Here is a 17386-nt window from a genome sequence, read left to right as displayed (position 1 = left end):
CATGTATACCATGGAATACTATGCAGCAGTAAACAGAAGACTCTCTTACCCTTTGAGACAGCATGGAGGGACCTGGAGAGTATTATGCTAAGCGAAATGAGGCAGTCAGAGAAAGACAAGTATCACATGATCTCACTCACATGTGGAATCTAAGTAACAAACTGATGAACAGAGTATCCAGAGACATGGAAGCATGGAACAGAATGCAGAATGTCAGAGGGAAGGCAGGGGAGGGTGGGTGGGAGGTAATCAACCAAAGACCTTGTATGTACATATGCATAACCCGTAGACAAGGACAATTAGGTGGTGAAAGCCTGGGGCAGGACAATTAGGGGGTTAATGGGAGGGGAGTGGACATATGTAATACTTTCAACAATAAAAATTTAAAAAATAAAAAATAAATTTTTAAAAAAGAGAAAAATATCCTTGAGTGAGGATTACCAACAACAAAAAAAGGCAGTCTTTACTGCTGAGAGCTGTCCATTGAAATGGAAAATTATTATGAGAACTTGATTCAATCATATATTTTTATACTAAAAACATGGGAAGACATGGAGGTTCCTATCACTAGCGTAAGTTTCACTGAAGAGCCCGAGTCAGAGCCACTATTGTGGTCTCCGGGATCATTTAGCCCCACCAGGTACTGCTTCCAGTTGTATCTGGTGGCTACAGCCTGACCACCCTCGGCGTGGATGCTGAGAGAACTACTTCCTATTCTGCCTCTTCCCAGTGTCTGCCCACCCCCCCACCCCCCCCCCCACCCCCCACACACACACACCTACACACACACCTTGCTATGGGGGAAAACCCAGTCTTTAGACATTGAGTGGAAGAATCTGGGGGAAACTCAGCAGCTGGGAGAACCAACCAAGTAGACTTCCAATGCCTTTCATCAAATGGCCCAAATGTCTTTACTCCCCTTGGTTTGTTTCCATTAAATTCAGTCAATTAGAATTTTTTTCTCTCTCTTAACAAGTAACTTCTGAAAAGGCAAGCATATCTTGAGTTATTTTTAATGAGTTTAACACAATTGTTTTCCTACTAATGTGAGACTAGCCACATCTGAGTTCAATTTTTACTTTAAGAAACATGCATTAAGCACCTGTTAATGTGCCAGGCATACTAAGTGAGCCAAATAAAGATCATAAATAGCTTCATGGCAGCACAGGTTGGCTTTTGCCACCACATGAGCGTTCCTAATTGGGGGAGGGGGAGGTGTCAGGGGAAGAAAGACCTTGAACAAGCAGTAACAGAAATGATAATGCCATGAGAAACATATCAAGAGTGGTGTGCCAGCTTACAGCACGGCAATTTAACTAGTCTGGGTTGAGGAGTACCCCAAGTGGAGACTTGGGGGATGGGTTAATTTTAAGCAGGTTAAGGTGGGGTGAGGCTGTCCCAGGCTCCAGCTCGGAGTGACTGTCGGGTGGAGAGTCTGGCCAAGCCCGGTGACGGACAGATTTTAAGCAGGGGAAAGGCAGTGACCTGCATTTTAAACAACCCTCTGGCTACAGTGAGAGAATGAAGTGGATGGGGGGAACCATTTTGGAATCTGTAGCAGGAATGCAGACAAGGGATGATGGAGGCTTAAACCAACTGGTGTCAAGTGAAACTAGGGAGACTCAGAGATTCAGACATTCAGAAGTTCTTTGAGGAGTCAACATCCACAGGACACAGTGAACTATTTATAGGAAGATGAAGAGAAAGACTCCTGGCTTTTTGCTTTGAACACTGGATGGATGGTGGAGTCCTGTACTGAGGAGCAGGGTTGGAGGGTAGAAATGATGAGTCTACCAGTAATTCCAGGTATGTTGCTTTTGAGGTGCCTCAGGGACATCTGAGGGGTGACAGCTATTCAGAAACACTTGAATGTAGGGGAGAGATGACAATCTGGCGTCACCAGCATCAGGATAGTAACCACCTCCCATGTGTGAAGAGTAAGAAATGCAGACAGACACTCTACTACAAGAAGCAGGAGTCTGACACTTAAGGGATGAGGCCAAGTGGTGGAAGCCACAGGCAAAGGAGGCCATGAAGGACAGCCAGAAGGCAGGAGGTAAAAAGCAAGTGTGACATCACAGACTCAAGGTCAATGAAGATACAAACTAAAAAACGTCCAGGGATTTGGGGACCCAGAAGTCATCCACTGGCTACTTTAATGAGAGCATTTTTCAGGGCAGGGTGGTGGGTTTGGAGTGGGTTGAAGAGTGAATGTGAGGTGAGGAAATGAGCCCCAAAGTACGGATGGCTTTTTCAAGAACCTGGACTATAAAAGGAAGAAGAGATTAAGTGTGTGATTTCTTGCCCAGCCAGTGTGGCTCAGAGGTTGAACGTCGACCTATGAACTAGGAGGTCACGAACCATGATTCAATTCCTGGTGAGGGCACATGCCAGGGTTGTGGGCTTGGTCCCCAGTAGAGGGTGTGCAGGAGGCAGCCAATCAATGATTCTCATCATTGATGTTTCTATCTCTCTCCCTTCCTCTCTGAAATCTATATACAAAGAGTGTGAGTTCTGAGGAATAACCAGGTGATGAGGGGTGATTTTGTTTTGTTTATAGTTAAGAGAGTTAAGTATATTTTGGATCACTTCTCATAATGGCACTAATAAACATTAGCATTATTACATCACTAGAGGCCAGGTGCATGAATTCGTGCATGGGTGGGGTCCGGCCCGCCCACCCCAATTGAGGCTGATTGGGCCAGGCCAGCTTGAGGGAGGGGACAAGGGAGGTGGGGACCAATCGGGGATGGGGCCAGCCAGGGGAAGTGGCCCCAGGCAGTTGCAGGCCAGCCCCGCCCCCTTGTCGAACTCCTGTTGAACTCCTGGTGGAGGAGACAATTTGCATATTACCCTTTTATTATATAGGAGGATATGGCAAGTCCATGGCAGGTGTGATCAGAGTTCAAAGCTAAATCCCAAGTTGTATTTAGTAACTTGCTGGCGTGATCAGCTGGGCATGTCTTTTTCCTCTTAAGTCTTTCATTATAAGAATGAAGCCTCTTTAGTGAAATTTCAAAGCAAGATTTCTAAAAACTTTAGAAATTTAGATAAATATATTTCAAAGCTGATGGGAATAAAGAAGGGACAGTTGGAGGCAGAGGAGAGAGAGGGGATAATGATTAACAGAAGGTTCCTGAAATGGGCAGAGGCAGGGCTCCACAGTGGAGGGGAGGGTTGACTTTGCACAGGAGAATGACACTTCTCCCCAGGGAAAGCAGGATGTGGAGAGGATGGGGCCTATGGGCTCACAGAGATTTTGGTGGGAGGGTGAGGGAGCTCACACCTCAGGCGTCCAGCTCAGCTGCTTCGTATGGTAGGAGGCAAAGTCAGCTCTGAGAGTTAACTAGGGGCAGAGGTGAGGGAAGCAAGGAGAGGAGGTCGAAAGAGCAGTTGTGGAGAACTGAAGCATAACCCGCCACGGTGCCTTGCTGGGTACACTGGTGGGCCTAGCTGAGGGTGGAGGCATGATCCCTCATACAGGCCTGGTGCTATCTTCTTGTGCAGCTTCAGTGCAATGGGTAGCCTGCAGTTAGCTGGATCCGTGCAGAGCTGGGCTGTGGCCTAGCAGGTGCATCAGAACGACAACAAGGTAGAGTTTAGGGTGTGGGTAGGAGAGTGATTGATGAGATGGCCTCCATAATCTGAGGTAAATGCAAGCAGGGAAGTGGCCAGAGGGTGGCTGACAGTCCAAAAAAAGGGACTTCCTCTAAGGCAGTGGTTCTCAACCTTTCTAATGCCGCGACCCTTTAATACAGTTCCTCACGTTGTGGTGACCCCCAACCATAAAATTATTTCATTGCTACTTCATAACTGTAATTTTGCTACTGTTATGAATCGTACTGTAAATATCTGTGTTTTCCGATGGTCTCAGGCGACCCTGCTAGCGGTTCACAGGTTGAGAACCGCTGCTGTAGAGCCTAAGACCATCGGAAAACACAGATATTTACAGTACGATTCATAACAGTAGCAAAATTACAGTTATGAAGTAGCATCGAAAATAATTTTATGGTTGGGGGTCACCACAACCTGAGGAACTGTATTAAAGGGTAGCGGCATTAGAAAGGTTGAGAACCACTGCTCTAAGGAGAGGAAGTGGGTGGACTCGGATGAAGACACACTTGGAGTTACAAAGATGACTGGATGGAGGTTTGGCTGTCGAGGGACATGCAGCTCCGTCGGGATGACGACAGAAGCAACATGTAAGTGAACCAGATCATCTCTGTCAGGTTAACCCTCTTGCCAAGACCAGACTTGCACCCAGGAAAAGGGAAAGAAATGGGATTGTAATAGCCCCACTGCTTTGTGGTTAGGTAGGGCTTATGCAAATAATTCATAATTTCAAGTTTTTAGAAATCTTGTTTTGAAATCTCACTAAAGAGGCTTCATTCTTATAATGAAGGATAAATAAGAGGAAAAAGACATGCTCAGGTGAGCAAGCTAGCAAGTTCCTAAATACAGCTTGGGATTTAGCTTTGAACTCTGATCACACCTGCCATGGACTTGCCATATGATGTAATAATGCTAATGTTGATTAGTGCCATTCTGAGAAGTGATCCATAAAAATGACGATCTAGTTCACAGAAAATTAAGTTCACTTAAATTCAAAATAATAATTTTGACCGCATAAAGGCATTAATTTGATTTTTAAAAATTTAAATCTCAATACCAACCTATATTTCTCTGAATTAGCATGCACTCCTTCTCCTTTGCGGAAAACTGGCTTCTGCTTGAAATGCCAAAGTCAAAGCAGTATTTATTCCTCCCCATGTCGAACAAAGTACAATTGAACACTGTCCTCCTCTGTCCCAAAGTCAGTCTGTTTTCAGCCAGGCGAACGGTCTTTTCCCCAGGACGCCTGGGGGCCTCCTTGAAGACAGCAACCACTCCTTGGACGAAGATGCACGGCGGGGGCAGCACCATCACCTCCACCCGGGACGCACATGTGAGTTCTGGCACCATCACCAATTTGTATCCGAATTTCTGGGCCAGGTCAATTGGTCCCATGGAGGTAATGACTGACTCTCGGCCAGACAACTTCAGCACCACGGTGACGTAGGCTTCTGGGCCCACAGGTGCACAGCCAAACTCAACCCACTGACCTTGAGAGAGTCCCGTCCTCTTGCTGGTTCTTATCTCCAGTGGTTGTTCCTGACTTGTTCTTGCCTCGGGAAGGCGGTTGGTGAAGATGACATCCACCAAGATGTCAGGCTGGTCCCCAGGGAACAGGCACAGTGGTTGATCGGTGAAAAGGCCCACCTGGAAGGTGCCTTCTGCTGCTCTGGATGTCCTATTCAGATCCACCCGAAAGACGGGCCATTGCACCTGCAGAAAGGCACTTTTCTCCCCCCAGGGAACTGGCGTGCTGCTGTCTGTCACTCCCTGCGTCATTGTGAACCAGTAGTCGCCAGCCTCCTTGAAGTAGAAGCATTCAAACTCAAGCGTCCCCTGGGACTGGTTGGTCAGGAGGTATTTGGTGGTCACAGTCTGATTGGTGTTAGCCTCCAGCAACAGCACAGATACGTTCCTCAGGGTCCCATTAGCATCATCAAAATACTGGAAATCCACAGACACTGTGGTGTTGCTTAGCGCTACATGTCCTGGCTCTCCCAAGAGAAGATATTCAGCTTCTCCAAGAACTGAAATGAAATGGTCAGAATGGGTTTTACAAAGGTATGGTTAAGCAGTACTACGGGAGACATCAAAGAAAAAAATCATTATAGACACAAGAGAAGTTTGAACTGAGGCAAGAATGATACAAAATGATGCTTAGTGCTGATTCTGGGAGGTGGGCACTATACTGTTTTGATTTTTAAAATGGCTCTGTTCCTGTATCTTCCTCTTTTATGGTTATGTTTAAAATAAACAGTAATACTCTGAATTCATAACATTCAACAGTATAATGTGTCTGCAATGAAAATCTATAAAGAAAGAGTAACAATTTACAGTCCCCAAGATAAAAATCTAATACCTCACTTTTCTCATTTTAATCATATTCTGGTGTTCAGGTATTTGGGGGAGATGGATTTACAGTGAAGTCAGAGAAAGCTTGGTTTATTTATTTTTTAATGTGTTTTTATTGATTTTAGAGAGGAAGGGAGAGGGAGAAACTGAGAGAGAGAAACACAGATTGGTTGCCACCCATGCATACCCCAACTGGGACTGGACCCGCAACCTGGGCATGTGCCCTGACCGGGAATCGAACTGGTGACCTTTCGGTGCATGGCATGGCACTCAACCAACTGAGCCACACCTGCCAAGGCAGAGAAAGCTTGGTTTAAATGGTATAATATACACTTCTCTAGGTTACTTAAAATTTCAGACCCTAAATATACTTCAAAGTTATTTTTCAGGTATTCAAGACAAGTATTTTGTTGGACATTTTCACTGTAAAGAAACAAATGATCCTGGTTTATAGGAGGCAGAAAATTTTGGACAAATAAGAAATGTTGACACTGTTCTCCATGGGTCATCCAAGGAAAGAGTGAAACTTTATGAAACAACTAGGCTTGTCCTTGGCATTATAAAACTGCTATTGCCCCTGATAGGATGGATGACTTCCAGCCCACTAGTATTACTGTTAGGATCAATCATATCTTTTTAAAAAGAGACCCATAAGAACAACTAAAGTAAAGACTGTAAAAAACATAGAATCTTTCTTTATATTTTGAACCCTATCCAAATACTACATCAAAGGAGACAGAATTTGGCAATGCAACAATTGGCTGGCCATGGCTGGGATAAGAAACCATTCTAGGTTTAAGGGACTACAGTGCCATTAGGGTTTGAAAACCAACATGTGTAAGTATGAATTCATTTATCTTACTACATATATATTCATAAGTATATAATATATGCATATTATATCATATATATGTCCAAAGGGTCTCAATGTGTTGTTTGGGCTGGTAGTCTTTGAATCTACCCTTACATGTATTCAGTAAATGATTTTTAGAATCAGCACATGAATATATTGGCACATAGAAATTTTGTGGTTTTCTTTTAATTAGCTCAGCAATTCTTCCATTTCTTATTTAAGATGGGGTGAAAGAAAATATATAAAACTTAGATAGTCCTGAATGCTTGATCACCACTTGCTTGAAAACCTTAGTAGGATAAAGTTGTGGGGGTTTTTTAAATTTATTTAATCAAAACAGAAGTTGAGGGCTACTTCCTTTCAGATGTAAACAATTCAAAGTTAAGGTTGAAAAAAGTGGCTGATTCTGGTGCAGCTTGTGTGGTAGTTCATAGCAGACCTGGTACCTTTTTGTGTACAGCTGGCTAAAGAGACTCCAGTGCTCACTGGATTAAGACTAAGAGGCATACACCATTAAAATACTATGAACAACTCTACTCCAACAAGCTGGACAACCTCGATGAAATGAACATATTCTTAGAAAAATACAAGCTTCTAAAACACAATCAGGAAGAATCAAAAAACCTGAATAGGCCGATAACTACCAAAGAAACTGAAGCAGTAATCAAACAACTTCCAGCAAACAAAAACCCTGGTCCAGACAGCTTTACGGGGGAGCTCTACCAAACATTCAAAAAAGAACTAAAACCTATCCTCCTCAGACTATTCCAAAAAATTCAAGAGGAAGGCATACTTCTAAGCTGTTTCTATGAGGTCAGCATTACCCTAATCCCAAAACCAGATAAAGACACCACAAAGAAAGAGAACTACAGGCCAATATCCTTGATGAACATAGATGCTAAAATCCTCAACAAAATTCTAGCAAATCAGATCCAGCATTACATTAGAAAGATCATACACCATGACCAAGTGGAATTTATTCTGGGGATGCAAGGATGGTACAATATCCACAAATCAATAAGTGTGATACATCACATAAACAAATTGAGAGACAAAAATCACATAATCATATCAATCAATGCAGAAAAGGCATTTGACAAAAATCTAACACCCTTTCTTGAAAAAAATTCTCAGCAAAGTGGGAATAGAGGGATCATACCTCAATATAATAAAAGCCTTATATGACAAACCTACAGCCAACATCATACTCAATGGGCAAAAACTAAAACCATTTCCCCTAAGAACAGGAAAAAGACAGGGATGCCCACTTTCACCACTCCTGTTTGACATAGTACTGGAAGTGCTAGCCATAGCAATCAGACAAGAAGAAGAAATAAAAGGCATCAAAATTGGAAAAGAAGAAGTAAAACTGTCATTATTCACAGACAACATGATATTGTACATAGAAAACCCTAAGGAGTCCATCAAAAAACTACTAGACTTAATAAATGAATTCGGCAATTTAGCAGGATACAAAATTAACACCCAGAAATCTATGGCATTTCTATACACCAATAATGAACTCACAGAAAGAGAAACTAAAAAAACAATCCCACTTACCATTGCACCAAAAAAATTAAGATACCTAGGAATAAACTTAATTAAGGAAGTAAAAGACCTGTACTCAGAAAACTACAGGACATTAAAAAAAGAGATAGAAGAAGACATAAACAAATGGAAGAACATACCATGTTCATGGATTGGTAGAATCAATATCATTAAAATGTCCATACTACCCAAAGCAATTTATAGATTCAATGCAATTCCCGTTAAAATACCAACAGCATATTTCACAGATCTAGAACAAACTCTCCAAAAATTCATCTGGAATAAAAAAAAAATGTTTAAAAAGACCCAGAATAGCCACAGCAATCCTGGGAAAGACGAACAAAGTTGGAGAGATCACAATACCAGATATCAAGCTATATTACCAAGACACGGTTCTCAAAACTGCATGGTACTGGCACAAGAACAGACATACAGACCAATGGAACAGAGCAGAGAACCCAGAAATAGACCCAAGCCATTATGCTCAATATTTGACAAAGGAGGCAAGAGCATACAATGGAATCAAGGCAGTCTCTTCAATAAATGGTGCTGGGAAATTTGGTCAGATACATGCAAAAAAAAAAAAATGAAACTAGATCACCAACTTATACCATACACAAAAATAAACTCAAAATGGTTAAAGAACTTAAATGTAAGATGGGAGACCATAAAAATCTTAGGAGATCCTTAGGCAGCAAAATATCAAACATATGTTGTAGCAATATCTTTACTGATACAGCTCCTAGGGCAATGGAAACTAAGGAGAAAATAAACAAATGGGACTAAATCAAAATAAAAAGCTTCTGCACAGCATAAGAAACTGTCAACAAAACAATAAGAAAGCCCACTGCATGGGAGAACATAATTGCCAATGCTAACTCAGATAAGAATTTAATCTCCAAATTTTACAGGGAACTCATACAACTTAACAAAAGAAAGATAAACAATCCAATCAAAAAATGGCCAAAGGACTTAAATAGACACTTTTTGAATGAGAACATATAGAAAGCCGAGAGACATATGAAAACATGCTCAAAGTCACTAATCATCTGAGAGATGCAAATCAAAACGACAATGAGGTACCATCTCACACCTGTCAGAATGGCTATCATCAACAAATCAACAAAGGACAAGTGCTGGTGAGGATGCAGAGAAAAAGGAACCCTCGTGCACTGCTGGTGGGAATGCAGACTGGTGCAGCCACTGTGGAAAACAGTATGGAGATTCTTCAAAAAATGGAACTCCGATTCAACACAGTAATCCCACTTCTAGGAATATATCCCAAGAAACCAGAAACACCAATCAGAAAGGACATATGCACCCCTGTGTTCACAGCAGCACAATTCACCATAGCTAAGATTTGGAAACAGCCTAAGTGCCCATCTGCAGATGAGTGGATTAAAAAACTGTGGTACATCTATACAATGGAATACTATGCTGCTATTAAAAAAAAGGAACTTTACCATTTGCAACAGCATGGATGGACCTGGAAAGCATTATGCTAAGTGCAATAAGCCAGTCGGAGAAAGATAAATATCACATGATCTCACTCATATGTGGGAGAAAGATAAATATCACATGATCTCACTCATATGGATATAATGAACAACATAAACTGATGAACAAAAACAGATCCAGAGACTAAGAAAAACTAGACAGTCCAACCTCAGAGAGAAGGGGGGGTGGGGGGAGGTGGGGAAGGTAGAATAAGAGATCAACCAAAGGACTTGTATGCATGCATATTAGCATAATAAATGGACACGGACACTGGAGTTGTGGAGGCTTTCCTGGGGGGAGGGAGTGGCGGGGGCGGGAGGTTTTAATGGGTTGGGGGTGGGGGGGAGAGACATATGTAAAACTTTAAACAATAATAAAAAAAAAGAGGCATACACCACTTAGGTAACAAATGAAAGCCTATTGTCAATGCCAGGGACTGTCAATGAGGCAGATCAAATTCTGATTTGATGGGCAACCAATCAATGAAAGAGACATACATGCCCAGTTGAAAATGGAGAAAAAAGATACAATGGGTTCCAGCATAGTGTACTAAAGAGAGAGCTTAGTACTTTACAACTCTTGTTTTTACAGACAAGAATACCATTTCATTTAGAAAACTACAATTTGTATGCCATCCTGACTACTACAGTATAGCTTTCTCTATGATTTCATTTCTTCTCTCCCCATTCCTTTATTGTATTCAAAGGACTGTTGTCTCAATATAAACATGGTGCTTAATAAAAACAACATAGCCCTGGCCCGTTTGGCTCAGTGGATAGAGCAGACTAAAGGGTCATGGGTTTGATTCCGGTCAAGGGCACGTACTTCGGTTGCAGGCTGGATTCGTGGTATCTCTCTCTCACATCAATGTTTCTCTCTCTGTGTCTTCCCCCTTCCTTCCACTCTCTCTAAAAATCAATGGAAAAATATCCTCAGCTGAGGATTAAAAAAAACACCATCTTATTGGTAATGGTATATTTTGATCAACATTAAATAGAGAAGGGGAAACAAAAACCTAGACCTATGAATATACCTGTTCTTCCATTAGTAGCCTGTGCACTCAGCTTCTATGCTGTATACTCTATTTTATGCTCATTCAATTTTTATTTTTATATTCCAGTAAGATATTTTGTGCTCAACAATGATAAACATCCATGGTCCTGGCTGGGTAGAGCATCATTCCGATACGCAAAGGTTGGGAGTTCGAGTCCCACTCAGGGAATCACACAAGAATCCACAATGAATGCATAAATAAGTGGAACAAATCTCTCTTTCTCTCACTCTCTCTCTCTTAAAAATCAATCAATAAATTAATTAAAAAAGACAATGACAAATATCCTTGCAGACTTTATTTAAATGGAAGATTTTATGTCTTTATTTATCACTATGAAAACAAGGACACTTATAAATTATTGTTTGAGGCTGTTTCATACAGAGCAATCTGTTTTTAAGTAGGGATAAATGACTTTAAAAGAAATGAATGCCAGATTGGTTTTCTGTAAAAACTTGTTTAATTAAATGTCTTAAAAAAGAAATTACTGAGGAAGAAGATTCACTGGACAAAATGACCAGTATGAATTCTAGTCCATTTAACTGGCTGTGCCATCAATATTACACGAGCAGGATTCTCCTTCTCTTGGATCATAATTTTTTTCATCAAAATGGAAACAACTTCTACTCTCATACCATCAACTGTTTAGATGTTTATGAAATATTTGGAAATCATCAAAACCAGCATTATTGAATCTACTGGTTCAGTAGTTGCATGTCTGAGAAATGAACTCAATATTTAATCAAAACAAGAAAACTAACATTAAACACCAACTGTATATTCAACCATTCAAGGTGTTTCAAATTCTTGACTATTTTACCATAGCAACAACCCTATGAAGTCAATATTATTATTAAGGTTGAAAGGAATTAAAAATTTTACTAAAGCCCTAGCTGGTTTGACTCAGTGGATAGAGCATCAGCTTAAGGATCCCAGGTTCAATTTCAGTCAAGGGCACATGCCCGGAGCGTGATCCCCAATAGGGGGTGTGCAGGAGGCAGCCAATCCATGATTCTCTCTCATCATTGGTGTTTCTATCTGTCTCCCCCTCTCTCTTCCTCTCTGTAATCAATAAAAACATATTTAAAAAAACTTATCTAAGGTATACAATTGGCAAAGATTGAAAATTCAAATTGGTTCCAATGATAATGTAGCAGCAAAACTCTCTTGTCAAGTGCAATCTTACATCAAACCCCAATGTATAAAACATCATGTAACAACAGGCTTGTCTCCAATTTGTTAAACTGAAAGTGAGTTGTTTTTTTTATCATATTAAGATTTAAAAATATATTTAAAGTGAAATTTGAATCCATAATTCAAACCTTAAGAGAACCCAGGGTTACAAGGATCACAGTTGGAAAGGTATTGCATTATAAACCCTGCCCTGCCTCCTCATGCAGGTCATCAACATCAGTGCATTTATAAACTTGTCAATGATGTTTCTTCATTGGTTCTGATAGCATTAAGTACACTCACAATACTCACCACAGTCACAGAGCACCACCAACAATAGATTTGAAAAGTCTTTCAACATTTGTTTCATTCTGATCAGCAAAATCCCAGGTCTTTGGTCTCCTCATGTCCTTTCTCACATCTAAACTGTGAATGTTTTTTTCAAAAACACCTGTAATTAGAACCTCAGAAAAATGATGATATTCTTAAAATAGTAATTATGAAATTACAAAAACCATTCCAAGAAATCAAACTGCCTACGTGGTACTGAAAAGGAAATACAAAGGACACTCATTTTCACTGGGGAAATGATCTGTAATTATATACTTCCCTTTTGTTCCATTATAGATAACCTGTTAAGAATATTCAGGGTGCTCAACACCAAGATTATCTTTGCAGAACATCTTTATAGCACATCTTTAAGTGGAGAATTTGTTAATATTTTCTTAACTTCATCAAAGATAATAGCCAATCATTTTGTTGTTAATCCTCACCCAAGGTTATTTTTCCCGTTGATTTTTAGACTGAGTGGAAGGGAGAGGGAGACAGAGAGAGAAACATCGATGTGAGAGAGACACATTGATTGGTTGCCTCCCACACATGACCAAGCCTACAACCAAGGTATGTGCTCTTGACCAGAATCGAACCCTGGACCCTTCAGTCTGCAGGTCGATGCTCTATCTACTGAGCCAAACCAGCTAGGGCAGTGGTCGGCAAACTCATTAGTAAACAGAGCCAAATATCAACAGTACACTGATTGAAACTTCTTTTGAGAGCCAAATTTTTTAAACTTAAACTTCTTTTAACGCCACTTCGTCAAAATAGACTCGCCCAGGCCGTGGTATTTTGTGGAAGAGCCACACTCAAGGGGTCAAAGAGCCGCATGTGGCTCGCGAGCCGCAGTTTGCCGACCACGGAGCTAGGGCACCAGTCTTGATAATACATCTTCACATATTTATCTGCTTTGTATTTCACACTGACTTACTAAACTTCAGTAAATTTATTAAATGTCTGTCAAACTTTCTTTTTGCATTATGCTATGTGGAAAGGTCCTGCCGTGCTTCCACAGATGGGCATACTATCTTCCTTGCACATTCAGGGTGCTATCTGAATTGCTTCATTTCTTAATGCCTAGGAACTATCCCAAAGCTATCAAACCTTTAAAAAAGATACCCAGAGTAGTCAATTAAGTGTGAACTCTCTGTGGCCCTGATTTCCCTTATTTAGGTCACTCTAAAGAGAAAACAGAGAAATAACAATTATCTTCTGTCAGTCTTCTAATACTTGTTGCTGTTGTTACGCATCAGGAGACAGATGATTTCATGCAGCAATCTCCCCAGACCACCTAGGAGAGCAGCAAAGACCTTGCTGGCCTGTGCTTCAGAATGATTTGTGGGAGGAGGCACTCCCTTTAATATAAACAACTGTTAGACCACAGAATAAGACATCGGGCATTTGCGCCCCTGGGTCCGGGTGAGGCCATACGCCCCTGGGTCCGGATGAAGCTGAATCCTGGGTCTGGGCGAGGCCGTGTGCCCCTGGATCCGGGTGAGCCTGGCCCCGGGTCCGGGTGAGGCCGTGGGCCCCTGGATCCGGGTGAAACCGTGCCCCTGGGTCCGGCCGAGACCAAACCAGAGGGAGTCGGACCTGCATTACCACCATTTGTCCACCATCCAGAGCTGAGGGGTCAGTGCCGACATGTACTCATAGGGAACTGGTGGACATTGATATTGGGTCTCAAAAGAACTGTTGGTCCAGAAAGAAACTCACTACAGACTGATTCATTTGCCTGTCAGCATAACTATTATTGCTCGTCGCACATTCAATTCTTATAAGTATATCTCTAGTGACACATGATTTCGCTCATCTAGGGGAAATGATGAACAACATAGACTGATGAACAAGAACAGAACCAGAAACAAGGAGGCATCGATCGGACTATCGGGCCTCAGAGGGAGGATAGGGGAGGGTGGGGGGAGGGGGGAGAGATCAACCAAAGGTCTTGTGTGCATGCATATGAGCCTAACCAATGCTTAAGTTCAACAGGGGGTTGGGGCATCCATGGGGAGGGGTGTGGGATGGGAATGGGGGGATGAGGACAAATATGTGACACCTTAATCAATAAAGAAATTAAAAAAAAAAAAGACATCGGGCATTTAAGTGCCCTTTTTTCATACTAGAATCTAGTAAAAGTGGGCTACTAAACATAACCAAATATATATTTACTTAATGTTCATATTCCCATTACCCAGCTAATAATTTTAATAAATATATTTTATTCCAAATATAAGTATGCTATATCCATTCAAATAAGACAGAAAAATAATGGAATTAAAGAGAATGATTGGAATAATAAAAAATTCAACAGAAAGAGAACTGATATGTGTCTATTAGCTTTCTTACAGTGGGAGTCGGTTGAACAAAGGAAATAGGTGCTGTACTTCCTTAAAGGAAAGCAGAGGTTTAAAACGTGATTATGCAGATGTTAGGACTCCCTCCACCCCACCAACAACAACAAAAGAAAATGCAATTTTGCTCGAATTAGGCACAGATTTGACCTTAATCCTTTTTTTGAACATGGACTGGGAAACTTGGGCAAAGACAGCAAGTGAACATCATGTATCCCCCCAGCAAGCATAGGATTTGGGGCCATTAAAAAGCTTCCTTTAAGTCAGCGATACTCAGTAACCAAAGTCAGGAGGAACGAGCATCCATAGCTCCCAGAAGTTTAATGGTTTTTCCCAAGTTGCTTGTTTCCCCGTTATAACTATTTTTTTAAAGAAGCTTCTAATTACGACTGATTTTGTGATTATAACACATTTTGCTCCTTAAGAAAATGACCAGTAAAACCTAGGATAGTGTAATAATCTATATTTAGAACTGAATAGAAATGGAATTAAAAATAAACCATCCTACCTGAAATCATAATACAGATTTATTTTTTTTTTGTATTCTCAAGCTTCTGAAAATAAATGCTGAAATTTTACCAGCTCAGCCACTAATTTGAATACTTTAACAGAGCATCGCAAAACAGAATTAATTGCTGGGGGGAAAGCACTACATTAAAAAAAATGATAACCTTGCTTGCTCAATTTATCCCAATGTGTTGTTCCCAATACAGTACTTGCTACTTACAATGTTTGACTTGAGAATCATTTTGAGAAAATAAGAACTTAAGTATATTTTATACACATTTTAAAATACTTCTATATAGCATTCACAGACAAATTCTAAATGTATCAACTACAGGGTAGGTAGAAGTTGTGACTATTCTCAATGGCTAATGGTTTCACGCCAAGCTCAGATTCCATGTTTTTGGTGACACCAGCTAAAATAATCCCCACAGAGTCTTCATAGTCGCAGAAAAAGACAATGAATTATGCTAAAGGACAGGAGACCAATGGCTTATTACAAATAAAAGGGGAAAGACGCCCTAGCTGGTTTGGTTCAGTGGACAGAGCGCTGGCTAAGGACAGAAGGGGCCGGTTAGATTCCTCTGGTCAAGGGCACATGCCGGGGTTGTGGGCTCGATCCCCAGTAGGGGGAGTGCAGGAGGCAATCAATCAGTGATTCACTCTCATCATTGATATTTCTATCTCTCTCTCTCTCCCTCTCCCTCTCCCTTCCTCTCTGAAATTCATAAAGATATATACATCAATACATCAATAAAAGGGAAAACAAAAAAAGAAGCAGTTATTGTGTCCCTCTGGTAAACCTGCACACGTTTGTGTGTGCATGCATCTAATAATAATATTTATTAGGATGAAATCCCTAATTCCAAAGCAGCTGGTGTGAACTGGCTTTATTTCCTAGTACATGTGCAGTCCAGTCGGCTCTGCCCTGGTCCCACCCTCCCACCCTTTGGACGCAGCTTCCCTACACCCACCCAGCCTTCCAAAGGCCCCAAGTCAAGTTCATGCTTGCAAATAGAGCCCGGCCTGTGAGGTCAGAGAGAGCTCTCTGAGAATGAGGGCCGTTTGAAATGCCTAGATCCCCCAAAAGGGTTTCTTTTGGGGAAAAGAGCTGACTTGTTCCCAAACGCTTAACCACCTAAGACGTATTCTTCAAGGGTCTCAACTATTCTGACTTCGCGGTCCACGGTCAGCTGCGGTCCACAGGCAACACCTGCGCCTGGGGAGCCCGGGCCGCACAGTTAGGGCCCGTCGCCCGGGGGCGGGGGCTGACCACCCAGCAGTGAGGGAAGGCGAGCGGGTGCGTCCAGGGACTGGCACCGTCGGTCCACCTGCGCTTTCGGGCTGCGGGAAGATTGGGGCGACGGGGTCCGGGAAGTCCCGCAGCACAGGGGCGCCTGCCCGGTCGCGCGGAGGCTCCTCTTACCTCTCGGTACTGGCGGGATCAGCGGCGCGGGGTGGCGCGGAGCGCGCGGGTCGGAAGCCCCAGGGCCCGCGAGGTAGTGCGCGAACGCATCCCGCGACCGTGACTGCGCGACCCGCCCGGCGGCTCCCGACCGCAGCCCCACCCGGACCCGCCCCCGACGGCGCGGGGTGGGCGGCACTCGGAGGGCGGGGGCCTGCGCGAGCCGGCGAGGCCCGCCCCGCGTCCAGGGCGGCGCATCCTTTCCTGCCTGCGCCCCGCGGGGAACGGAACCCCCCGGGGCCGGCGGGAGCGGGCACAGGCCCCGCCGGTGCACACACACCCTTAGCCCGCGGGTGGCCCCGGGCTGTAAGGGCGAGCCAGCGGTCTCCGGACTGTTCAGACTTAATCACTCCTCTCCCGAGTCATTTTCTCCCGGGGGAGCACAGAGTAAGCCGCTGAAGGGACAGAACTGGTGGGTTGTAAGCAAGGTTTCCCAAAATACTTGGTTCCCCAAATGTTATGGAGAAGTTTTAAAAGAAAACAGTTCAGGTAAGGTGCAATTTGTTTTTCTTTCTCAGGAGCCAGCGTTGGTTATTGAATTTTAAATTTACATTTTAAAAACTCTCATCTGCAGGTGAAGATCTTAAGAGGATAGAGTTCCATCTTGTTCAACAGTTGTGCGGTTTTTTGAGTACACTGCGATG

The 17386-nt window shown here is 42.5% G+C and overlaps 2 protein-coding genes across 5 annotated transcripts in view; one reads left to right on the top strand and one right to left on the bottom strand.

Moving 5' to 3' along the window:
• THSD1 (thrombospondin type 1 domain containing 1) overlaps positions 1-16841 on the bottom strand; it is a 55471-nt gene extending 38630 nt beyond the window's left edge. For 2 of the 4 annotated variants that reach the window (XM_079778709.1, XM_079778706.1), the window contains exons 1-3: positions 16704-16841; positions 12399-12550; positions 4674-5639 (exon numbers count right to left, since the gene is read on the bottom strand). In XM_079778709.1, coding sequence (XP_079634835.1) covers positions 4674-5639; positions 12399-12456 — 1024 coding nt within the window. In that variant the 5' untranslated portion in view covers positions 12457-12550; positions 16704-16841. The remainder of the gene's footprint in view (positions 1-4673; positions 5640-12398; positions 12551-16703) is intronic. The other 2 variants (XM_079778708.1, XM_079778707.1) reach the window with 2 other exon arrangements.
• The window catches only part of NEK3 (NIMA related kinase 3), a 469351-nt gene that overhangs the window by 326881 nt on the left and 125084 nt on the right, over positions 1-17386 (top strand). The window lies entirely within an intron of this gene.

The sequence above is a fragment of the Cnephaeus nilssonii genome, assembly GCF_951640355.1.
Source record: "Cnephaeus nilssonii genome assembly, chromosome: 8".
Taxonomy (NCBI): Eukaryota; Metazoa; Chordata; class Mammalia; order Chiroptera; family Vespertilionidae; genus Cnephaeus; species Cnephaeus nilssonii.
Note: the sequence above shows the minus strand (reverse complement) of the source record. Positions and strands in the feature narration are given on the sequence as shown.